The sequence below is a fragment of the Arachis ipaensis genome, chromosome B07, assembly GCF_000816755.2.
Source record: "Arachis ipaensis cultivar K30076 chromosome B07, Araip1.1, whole genome shotgun sequence".
In the NCBI taxonomy this organism is placed as follows: Eukaryota; Viridiplantae; Streptophyta; class Magnoliopsida; order Fabales; family Fabaceae; genus Arachis; species Arachis ipaensis.
Genome location: NC_029791.2, coordinates 16,438,118 through 16,450,158, shown reverse-complemented (window position 1 = coordinate 16,450,158; position 12,041 = coordinate 16,438,118). Strand labels below are relative to the sequence as shown.

Below are 12,041 nucleotides of genomic sequence, written 5' to 3'. Positions count from 1 at the left end.
CTACCGAGGCCTCTTAGAAGCGAAAGAGGCCTGAGGAGGTCAGTAGTGAGAATCTGGAGGAGAGGGTGAGGTTCCTTCCGTGATGGATCGGCTCTTCGACGCGTCGGCTTTTATTGATCAGCATTTGATGCCTGGTACTGAGGCCTTTTTTGGTGATTGTGACATGGCTTTTCAGGCCAAGTCAGTGTACCGTTCTCTCCTTTGTTCTACGGAGATTGTTCGGAAGGCCGAACCTGTGATGGCCCAGGTTGGCCTTCTGGATAAGAAACTGCGCAGCTCTCAGAGGAGGCGAGGGAGAGGGCAGTCAAATCGTCGGAGGAAGCTGGGGCTGAGATTCTCCATCTCTCCGAGGTCGAGACTTCCCTGCTGTCTCAGCTGGGGGTGGAGCAAAAGCGAGCTTCCGATGCCGAGTCCCAGGCTGCTGTGCTTCTTGATGAGGTAAATGTTTTGAAGGCTAAGGTTGCAGCTATGGAGGTCGAGACAGAGGGTCTGAATAAGGAAAAGGTGGAGTTTCTGGCGGATGTGAAGGGTGCCATTGCTGCTACCGAGGAGACGATGAGGGCCCAGGCTTTGGTCCTTGCGCCGGGTGCGGATGTGTCCGTGATGGAGGCGTTCAAGACTGTCCGGGATGGCCAGATCGTTGACCTCGAGTAGGCTTCTGTTTTCTTTTGATTATGTTCTGAGAACTTTTGTAATTTTGTTGATATTTTGGCCGTGTGGCCGTAAGTTATGACTCTGGATTTGACTTGTTTTAGGCCTGTTTAGGCCGTATTTTTGACATGTTTGGTTTTAAGTATCGTTTGAGCCGTGTATTGTGACTCTATGTGCGTTCTCGGTCTATTTGGGAGGGACAGACCGTCGTAGGGTCGTGTAGACGTTATTTCGTGGATATCCGTTTATTAGGCCCTGGGGATGATCAGTCTCCCAGTGGTGGCCGCGTGTTTATGCCATTTAGAGATGCGAGGCAAGTATATGATTTTAAATGGAATTTTATTAAGTTGGGCCTCGTTAAAACCCTCGGGGGAAAAGAGTACCCAAAAACAATTGACAAGAAAAATAAAATAATGCAAGTAAAAGACATAGCTTTTAAAGGTAAGGGGTGTGCCTACGCGTAATACCGTCGTAAGTTGGCGGTATTCCAGGTTCTCGTAATTTCGGTTCTGTCGAGTCACTCGAGCTTGTAGGCTCCTTTCCCGATTACTCCTTTGACTCGGTATGAACCTTTCCAGTTGGGGGTGAGCTTCCCTTCCCCGGGCGTGGGAGATCCGATGTTGTTTCGTCGTTAGACGAGGTCATCGGGTGAGAAATCTCTCCGTATCACGCCGTTATTGTACCTTATCTTGATTTTTTGTTTTAAAGCTAGCTCTCGCATGTGGGCTATGGATCTTACCTCACCCGTGAGGTGTCGGTCTGCGTCTTCTTCGTTGCCTCCAATGGTTCTTCTGGGGCTGGGGTCCCCCACTTCGACGGGGATGATGGCTTCTACCCGGTATGTCAGACGGAAAGGGGTTTCTCCCGTGGAGCTCTGGGGGTGGTCCGATATGACCAGAGGACCGATCCAAGCTCGTCGGTCCAGAGTCCTTTGGCTTCGTCGAGCCATTTCTTGAGTTCTTTGACTATTATTTTGTTTGCTGACTCCGCTTGCCCATTTGTCTGGGGGTGTTCTACCGAGCTAAAGCGTTGGGATATGTGAAGTCCTTCTAGGAATTCCCTGAACTTCTTATCGGTGAATTGGGTCTCGTTGTCCGAGATTACGACTTCTGGGATACTGAATCGGGTTATTATATGTCTCCAGAGGAACTTTCGAAACTGAGCTTCCGTGATAAAGGCCAAGGGTTCGACCTCGATCCATTTGGTATAGTAGTCAACTGCAACTATGATCTATCGGAGTTACCCAGGGGCTGTCGGGAAGGGGTCGACGAGGTCGACGTCCCAAGTTCCGAATGGCCGATCTGCCGTTATGGTGCTAAGCTGGTGCGGGGCGTCTTTATGGAAGTCGGAGTGCTTTTGGCACTTGTCGCAGATTTTGACTGTCTGTATGGAGTCTTTGATGGTTGAGGGCCACAAGTATCCAGCTCGGATGATTTTCTGGGCCAAGGTTTTGCCTCCGACGTGATGACCGCAGTAGCCTTCGTGGACTTTGCGGAGTATGTATTCCGTGTCCCCGGGCTCGATACATTTAGGCAGGGAGCTGCGAGAATCCTCGTTTGTACAACTGTCCCGATACCACGGTGTAGTTAGCGGCTTCCCTTTTTATCCGTATTGCCTCTTTGGTATCTCCCGGCAGTGCTCCGTGAAAAGAGGTATTGTAGGATAGGGGAGGTCCATGAACCCTGGCTGGAAATTGGGAGGCCGGTGTTGGTTGGGGTCGAGACCGATGGTGTCCTGACGACTTCTTGTATTAGCGATCGGCTTCCTTGCCCTGGTTTGGTGCTAGCCAGTTTTGAGAGTAAATTCGCCCTTGCGTTTCGTTCCTTGGGGACATGTTGGATGGTTACTTGGTCGAAGTCCATTATTAACTCTTTTACTTTAGTTAGATATTGCTGACGGAGGGGGTCTCTTGTTTGGTAGTCTCCATTGATTTGGGAGCTGACTACCTGGGAGTCGCTGCAAACTTCCAAAACCTTGGTCCCGACTTTCTTGGCTAGCGTTAGTCCAGCCAGTAGGGCCTCGTACTCTGCTTGGTTGTTGGAGATCGGAAATTCGTATCGAACGGATAGCTCCATCACGATCCGGCTCTGCCGTAAGTGGTGTTAGATGAGCCGTCTACGTCGTTTTGAAGTTGGGGGTTCCTGGAGTCATCTCGACGATGAAGTCTGCCATGGCCTGTGCTTTGATCGCGTTCCGAGGTTTGAACTTTATTTAGAATTGGGACTGTTCGATGGACCATGCTAACATTCTCCCTGCTAGGTCGGGCTTTTGTAGGACTTGCCTGACCTCTTGGTCGGTTCGGAACGTAAGGGGGTGGGCCTGGAAGTATTGTCGGAGACATCGGATGGCCGTGAGGAGTGCGAAGGCGAGTTTCTCGAGGTGCGAGTAGCATGATTCCGTGTCTTGTAGGACTTTGCTTATGAAATAGATGGGTTAGTGGGCCTTGTTCTCGTCTTCTCGGATAAGCACTGCTGCGAGTACTTCTTCTGTTATAGATAGGTATAGGTAAATGATCTCTCCTGTTTGGGGTTTAGCGAGGACCAGGGGTTCCGCTAGGACTTTCTTGAAATGTTGGAATGCCTCCTCACATTCTGCTTCCCACTTGAAGGGGGTTCCTTTCTTCATAAGTTTGAAGAAAGGGATTGCCTTTTGGGCCGACGCGCCGAGAAAACGGGATAATGCGGTTAGTCGGCCGGTAAGTTTCTGGATGTCCTTGAGGTTTTTCAGATTTGCCATTTCGAGGACCGCTCTACACATTTCGGGATTTGCCTCTACCCCACGTTGCATGATCATGAAGCCGAGGAACTTTCCTACTTCCATTCCGAAGGCACATTTTGTCGGGTTGAGGTACATTTGGTGCCTCCTCAAGGTGTTCATTACAAGCTCAATGTCGCCGATGAGTTGCTCGCCGGATTCGGTCTTGGCAAGCATGTCATCTATGTAGACTTCCAACTTGGTCCTGGATAGGCCTTAAAATATCTTGTTGATGAGCCTTTAGTAAGTGGCTCCGGCATTTTTCAGGCCGAAGGGCATGACTGTGTAGCAGTACGTGCCGTCGGGGGCGATGAAGGCCATTTTCTCCTCATCGGGTCGGTGCATAGGTATCTGGTTGTACTCGAAGTAGGCGTCCATAAAGCTGAGATATTGGTGACTGGATGCAGCGTCTACCAGCCCGTCGATATTTGGCAGGGGGACGGCATCTTTTGGACAGGCTTTGTTTAAGTTTGTGTAGTCGACGCACATCCGCCACTTCCCATTAGCTTTTTTTACTAGCACGACGTTAGCCAGCCAAGTCGCATAGGGTAGCTCCTTGATAAAGCCCGCTTCGAGGAGGGCTTTAACCTGTTTTTTGACCTCAACTACTCGGTCGGGGGACATTTTTCGTCTCCTTTGTGTCACAGGCTTGGCCTTGGGATCTACGGCTAGTCGGTGGGATATTAGGTCGGGATCTGTTCTTGACATGTCGGCAGACGTGAATGCGAATAAGTCTCTGCTCTGTCTTAGGAGGCGTGAGAGATCTTCCTTAAGATCGTATAGCATGTTTGAGAGTGTCTTTTAAGTCAAAACAGTCTTGTGTCCTGTGCTCGTATCCTTGGTGGTAGTCACAGTATAGGGTTTTGTTACCGCCCGTTCTTTCTTTGAGTTGTCGGGCCTTCAGGAGGATACATCGGTATGCTATTTGGTGGTATATCTTGGTGATCGGGGCTATCAAGGGTGTGTAGTTAGAGAATTTTCCGACTCTAGGGGTCGGTTTATGTTTGCTGGTTTGGGATATTCTTTCTGGTTTTCTCTTGGTGGTGGGTTATGGCGAGGTGTTGTGTTGCTGTGCTGTGTATTGTCGTGCTGTCGTTTATTGGCGGCTACGACTTGGCTTACCTCTTCGTCGTTTATGTACTCCTTTGCGATGCTCTGGATCTTGTGCATGGTCCACATCGGTCTGGGGGTGAGGTGTTTCCGGAAATCTTCATTCATGAGTCCGTTAGTTAGGCAAGGCTTGCGACTGAGTCTGTGAGTCCGTCGACAGTCAAGCACTCGTCGTTGAACCATTCAAGGCATTTTCTCGTGGACTCATCCTGTCTCTGGGTAACTGATGAGCGGATAATTTATACGCTTTTTGGCATTATTTTTAGTATGTTTTTAGTATATTTTAGTTAGTTTTTATTATATTCTTATTAGTTTTTAAATAAAAATCACATTTCTGGACTTTAATATGAGTTTGCGTGTTTTTCTGTGATTTCAGGTATTTTCTGGCTGAAATTGAGGGACCTGAGCAAAAATCTGATTCAGAGGCTGAAAAAGGACTGCAGATGCTGTTGGATTCTGACCTCCCTGCACTCGAAGTGGATTTTCTAGAGCTACAAAAGCCCAATTGGCGCGCTTTCTCAATTGCATTGGAAAGTAGACATTCTGGGCTTTCCAGCAATATATAATAGTCCATACTTTGCCCGATATTTGATGGCCCAAATCGGCGTTCCAAGTCAGCATAGAAATTCTGGCGTCAAAACGCCATAACTGGCATAAAAGCTGGAGTTAAACGCCCAAACTGGCACAAAACCTGGCGTTTAACTCCAAGAAAAGTCTCTACACGTGAAAGCTTCAATGCTCAGCCCAAGCACATACCAAGTGGGCCCGGAAGTGGATTCTGCATCATTTACTCATTTCTGTAAACCCTAGGTTACTAGTTTTCTACAAATAGGACCTTTTTGCTATTGTATTTTACACACTTGATCACACTTGATCATACTTTGATAGACCTTTTTACGTTTAGGGGCTGGCCTCACGGCCATGCCTAGACCCTTTTGTTCTTATGTATTTTCAACGGTAGAGTTTCTATACACCATAGATTAAGGTGTGGAGCTCTGCTGTTCCTCATGGATTAATGAAAAGTACTATTGTTTTTCTATTCAACTCAAGTCTATTTCTTCTCCAAGATATTCATTCGCACTCAAGAACATGATAAATGTGATGATTATGTGACACTCATCACCATTCTCACCTATGAACGCGTGCCTGACAACCACTTCCGTTCTACATGCAAACAAGCTTGAATGTGTATCTCTTGGGTTTCTAATCTAAGATTAGAACCTTCGTGGTATATGCTAGAATTATTGGCGGCCATTCCTGAGATTCGGAAAGTCTAAACCTTGTCTGTGGTATTCCGAGTAGGATCTGGGAAAGGATGACTGTGACGAGCTTCAAACTCGCGAGTGTTGGGCGTAGTGACAGACGCAAAAGGATCAATGGATCCTATTCCAACATGATCGAGAACCGACAGATGATTAGCCGTGCGGTGACAGCGCATTTTGAACATTTTCACTGAGAGGACGGGAAGTAGCCATTGACAACGGTGATTCCCAACATAAAGCTTGCCATGGAAAGGAGTATGAATGATTGGAAGAAGGCAATAGGAAAGCAGAGGTTCAGAAGGAACAAAGCATCTTCATACGCTTATCTGAAATCCCTACCAATGAATTGCATAAGTATCTCTATCTTTATTTTATGTGTTATTTATATTTTAATTATCAATCCTCCATAACCACTTGAATCCGCCTGACTGAGATTTACAAGATGACCATATCTTGCTTCAAGCCAACAAACTCCGTGGGATCGACCCTTACTCACGTAAGGTTTATTGCTTGGACGACCCAGTGCACTTGCTGGTTAGTTGTGTGGAGTTGTGATAAAGAGTTGAGATTACAACTGTGCGTACCAAGTTGTTGGCGCCATTGATGATCACAATTTCGTGCACCAGTAACCCCCAACAAGCTGATGGGGTGTTTGGCTTTTGTGATTCTGGTGGTGAACAGGGCCATGAATTTCCGCGAGATGTCGTGGAAGCCAGTTATGGATCCGTTGGGAAGGGCGTTAAACCATTTAATTGCGGGATCGACTAGGGTTACCGGGAAGGCCCTGCATCGAACCGCGTCAGCGGCCCCTTCTAGGTTCATCCTGTCCTCGAAGGCCGTTAGGTGTTCCTGGGGATCCTTAGTTCCATCATACTTCATATCCGTGGATTTGTAGAAACCCTTGGGGAGTTTTGCTCTCAGGATTCTTTCAGTAAAGGGAGTAGCTCCCATTATAACTTGGTCGTTTCTTGTTCATTTGGCTTCTCGGTGTCATCGGTTGTTTTCCATGTTGTATCGATGACTCGGGTCACGGGAGACGCTGCGATCGTGCCTCTTGCCATATCGCCGTTCGGGCAACTTATCATGCCTTCTGTCATTCGCGTTGCGTTGGTGTCCCTGGTCACGGGAGACGCTGTGATTGTTCCTTTTATCATGTCGCCACTCGGGTGACCTGCCATGTCTGGTTTCATGACGAGATCTTGATCTGGAAGTCGCATGGCTTCCGTTCTCAGTGTGGTGCTTTTCCTTAGTTGCAACTCGTCCCTCGAGTTCTTGTACTCGGAGGCAGAGATCTTGGATTATCTGGGCTGCCTTTTCTCCCAGGTTTTTGGGGGCCCATATTTCGGGGCCGTTCTCCTTATTTTGCGGTGGGGTGGTCTGGCGAATAGCGCTTGCTATCCTTCCGTGGGGTGTAGCCTCTCGGTGCTTGGGAGTTGGGTTCCTCGTTCGGGAGTTGTCGTGGGGGCTTGGGGACTGCTCCTCAAAGACGTCCGCCATTGCGTCGTGACATTTCAAGTTTTCCACAAACGGTGCCAATATACTGGAGGTCTCCGGTACAGTTTGTAAGGTGGATCGGGAACCTACGGGTCAGAGCGGATGCCGGATTCTTCAACTAGAGCGATGAAGAGGGGGGAGAGATACCTGTAAAGATACTCTGACGCTCAAGTCAGAACGGATCTGAAAGGTATAAGGTATGTAGAATGAAAGTCGTACCTGGAGGGAGCCTGGGGCTTCCCTTTATATAGGTGATGGTGAGTGTCCTATCTTATCTTATCTGGCTAAGATAAGGGAATCTTTTGAATTTGAAAGTTGGTTAGGAGCTCTAATGGGCCGGTTTTGGGCCTTCTAGAAGAGTGGTGTGGTTTGGACTCGAGTAGCCGATTTTGGGGGCTATTCCGGGTATGGGATAGCCGTGGGCCGGGTCCGTAATAGTGAGGAAGATGGAAGATGGGTTAAGTGGGGTTTAGGGTTTAGGTAAGTGTAGATTTAATAATGTTTAGGGCTAATCCTAGTAGATAAGTTTGGTTCATTGTTAACTATCTGGATTTTTTGTGATGAACAATATTGCTGATGGATGATATTTTTATTGTTCCTATTTTTCATCATGGGGATACTATTTAAGGGTTCCTACTGGTGAGTTAGTTTATCTACATGGTAAAGTTGAAAGGTTCCCACCAATGGACTTGAATTTTGTAAATTTCGGTGATTTGATAACATTTTTCAAAGGACTAGAATATCAAGCATACAAGGAGGCATACTGGTATGATCCAAAAAGTAAGGATATAGAGTTAGGGCTGCATGTACTGAGGGGAGATGCAGGAATCAACTAGATGCGGCAAGCTAAGATGAAAACAAAGACACTGATGAGTTTTATATTTTTTTATCATCCTATTGATGATCCTGAGCTTGCAGAGGGTGCTGGTAAGAAAAATGCTGAGTTAGAGAAAGATGTCATTCGAATTGAAGTGGAGGAATTGGATCACTCATTGTCTGATCATGATAGTTATGAGAGTGCAGAGGATGAGCTATATGCACCTTCACCTTCCGGTTATGAAAGTAATAGTGAGAGTGGTGAAAATGGTGTCAGTAGGACTATAGCTGTCAAAGAGAAGAGGAAACAAGTGCTTGATTCCTCTAAGAGAACGACTCAGCCTAAGAAACAACTAAAAAACAATCAAGACGTGTGAATCAAAGGACAAGTCTAATGCAAGAAAGAATGGGCCTACTCATATGTCCGACACAGGTGGGCCTGCAAGACAGCCCTATAGAGCTAGGCCTGCAAGGAAGCCCAATAGAACTAAGGTTGCAAAGCCAGCAATTCTAGACTATGTCAGTGATGTAGACATAAATCATGATGACATTGTGTGGGAATATGAATCTAAGGAGCTGTATACACATGTTTCATCTGAGGATGAGGGAAACAAACATCATTGGCCTGAGTTCAATGACGAGTATAGTTTCGGAAAAGGAAGATTTGAGCTTGGAACAATATTTGCTACAATTGAGAGGTTCAAAGAGGTTGTAAAGGATACCTTTATTGCTGAAGGCAGGGAGTTTGCTTGGATCAAGAATGACGGAGAAAGAGTTAAGGTTGGGTGCAAGGATGAAGATTATCCTTGGATTACACATTTGTCTTATAATAAGCAATTACAATGCTTCCAATTGAATACATATAGAAATGAACACACTTGTACCAAGGACCTGGGAAGCATTGCAGCTGATCAATACTGGATTAGCAAGAATGTGGAGAAAAGGATGCTAACACACCCATATATGACCACTCATGGAGCTATTGATTTTCTGAGGGAAGAGTTTGGCCTTACTGCGCATCCAAAGATGGTGTGTAGAGCAGTAAAAGAGGCAAAGAGAGGATGATAGGCAATGAAAGAGAACAGTATGGAAAATTGATGGACTATTTCTTGGAGATACATAGAAGTAATCTTGGGTCTTCTGCATTGCTAAACGTAATTGTTCAACCACTAGCAACCCCTACATTTGACAAATTGTATGTTTGTTTTGAGGCCGACAAACTCGAATTTAAGAGTGGCTGCAGACTACTGCTTCACCTGGATGGAGCATTCCTTAAACCCTGTCATGGGGGGCAATTACTCTCGGCCGTCGCACATGATGCTAACAACCAGTTCTATGTGGTTGCATATGTAGTTGCAAGATCTGAATCGAAAGAATCGTGGAAGTGGTTCCTAACACTTTTACAAGAGGATCTTGGTGATGTGAGCATCCATGGTTAAAATTTTATGTCAGACTAACAGAAGGTTAGTTCATTTTTTGTCAATTATTCTATGTTTTGTGAGTCTTTGTGTGAATTGTATTTGTTTGTAAACTTGGCAAATTGAGGATTATTTCAATTTTATTAAGCCTGCTACCTGCATTGAAAGCGGTAATGCCTAATGCACATGTCAGAAACTGTGTCATGCACATGTGGAAGAATTTTATTAACTACTTCAAAGATCAGAGAAATAGTGTGGGATCGTACAAGATGCACTACTGTCCCTGAATTCAAGTCAACCATGGAAAGACTGAAAGAAGTTAACAAGGATGCTTGGGCCAACCTCATGAAGTTTGATCCTGCTACTTGGGTTAGAGCCTACTTCAGCCATGGTCCGAAGGTCGACAACCTAACAAACAACATGTGCGAGTATTTCAATGTAAAGGTGGTGAAGTACATATGCAAACCAATATTCACAATGTGTGAGGAATTGCGTTACTATATCATACATCGAATGGTTCAACACAAGAAACTGCTAGGGACTCATGAAGGAAAACTTACGCCAATGCAAGAGAAGAGGTTGAAGAGGCTCATCAAACCAAGTAACAAATGAAATACAAAGTGGATTGGTAATAACGAGCGCAAACATTTTGAAGTGACCTACAAGGGCTCTAGAGTGAATGTGGATCTGATCAAGCATAGCAGCTCATGTAACAGATGGCAACTCATTGGTTAGTTTCATTGCTGATCATGCTGTGAATTTTATTGTTTATGTGTCTGTTTGATGTTTTCATTGCTTATGTCATTTTATTGTTGTCTTTTTATAAAGGAATGTCATGCATTCATTCTATAGCTATAATTAGAAAAAGACATGATAACCCTGAAGATCATGTGCATCCATGGCTATGTATGGAGTCTATTAAAAAGACTTACGAGCACTGCATCCAGCCAGTAACAAGTGAGGAATAGTGGACAAAGTCTGAGTATACTAGACCTACTCCACCCGTGTTAAAAAGGCCAATTGGTCATCCCAAGGTCCATAACAGACAGAAAGACTCAGCTGAAGCTGTCATTGAGGGTGACAAGTTAAAGAGGAGTTTCTATGTCATGTGTAACAAGTGTGGTGAGATGAGACACAACTATAAGACTTGTAAAGGGGCACCATCCAACCCAAACTAGAAGTCAAAGACAAAAAAGCCAAAGAAGAATGCCAACAAATGCCTCTCACTTGTGGTACTTCCATTATCACAGTCAGCCCCCAGGGAGAGGTAGTTCATAGTTACTCAGGGATGTGACTATCCCCTCAATAATAACTTCAGGGGTTTAGTTATCCATTTAAATTTTACTTAGGATTTTATTTGTCTTATCAGTAATTCATTAGAGATTTATACGTCAAAATTTATTATATGATTTATTAACGCTCTTGTAACTAAATGGCATTTTAGACTAGGGAGCAGAGTAACTCTGATGCAACCAACCCTTCTCATGTTGACCAAAATTCTACTGACCATTTATTTGCTAATGAGGTAACCTCTCATAGACTTTGTTGAGTTTTATTTGTTGTTTTCGAGACATTCACAATTCTTTCGACCTTGCTGCAGGGTAACCCGAATGCAACCTCTGCACCGATGTCTGAGCAAGCATCTGCTATGCTAGGCACATCAGCAGCAGTGTCTGCATCAACATCAAGGCCTACATATGCATCATTTAGGCCTCCAGCTCAATCTTCATCACAACCAACTCCTAAGCTGTTTAGACCTAAGTAATCCATAAGGAGAAAGCCTGTGGCAAAAAAAACCCTTTCCATCTGGACTACCTACCCAGCCTGAACAGCATCCACCCTCTCCACATCAACCAACTACATTAGGGGCCTCTCCACAGACTTTGGCATCAGCAGACAAAGCAACTCAACGGCCGTTCAAGTTTATCCCCACTCCAAAACTCAACAAGCCTAACAGTTAACACTATCGATGTACAAATTTAGCAAGCAACTCTCTTTGGAAACAATGTGATTGTATAACTTGCAGACTTCAGCTATGCTTTATTTTGGCAGTCTACATGTTTAGACTTCTTTTATGACATTGACATCTCTTTCATGAGAATAATATATGCTTCAACTTATCTAATCATGTGTGTGAAGATTATGCCATTAACTCACTTAGTTCAATAGCGTCATACATATTTCCATCATTTTGTTGGATATAATATCGTTTAATATATTACTTTTGTCTAAAAAAGATACAGCTCATGGTAACTAATCCCTGACCTCATTACAGTATTTTTCTGACCTACTATTCAATTTTTCAACCAATTTTGGCAACAATGGAAGCAAAAATTACACTAAATACAACAACAACAATCCAATACACATCAACATTTTTCTTGCTCTCTAAATGCAACAATACCTTCTCCAAATCAGCTACTCTCTGTTCCACTATTTTCTTCCCAAGATACACTTTCAGATCATCAACCTCATTCTCAGTCATGAACTTGTCTTTGCCTCCTATTGTTGCAACATGGTCATCCAGTCATAAGAA

General features: G+C 44.9%; 1 protein-coding gene across 1 annotated transcript; it reads right to left on the bottom strand.

The window, feature by feature from the left end:
* On the bottom strand, positions 3,085 to 3,582 carry LOC107606800 (uncharacterized mitochondrial protein AtMg00860-like). Its single transcript, XM_016308819.1, has one exon. It carries the CDS (start codon positions 3,580 to 3,582, stop codon positions 3,085 to 3,087), a length of 498 nt encoding a protein of 165 aa, XP_016164305.1.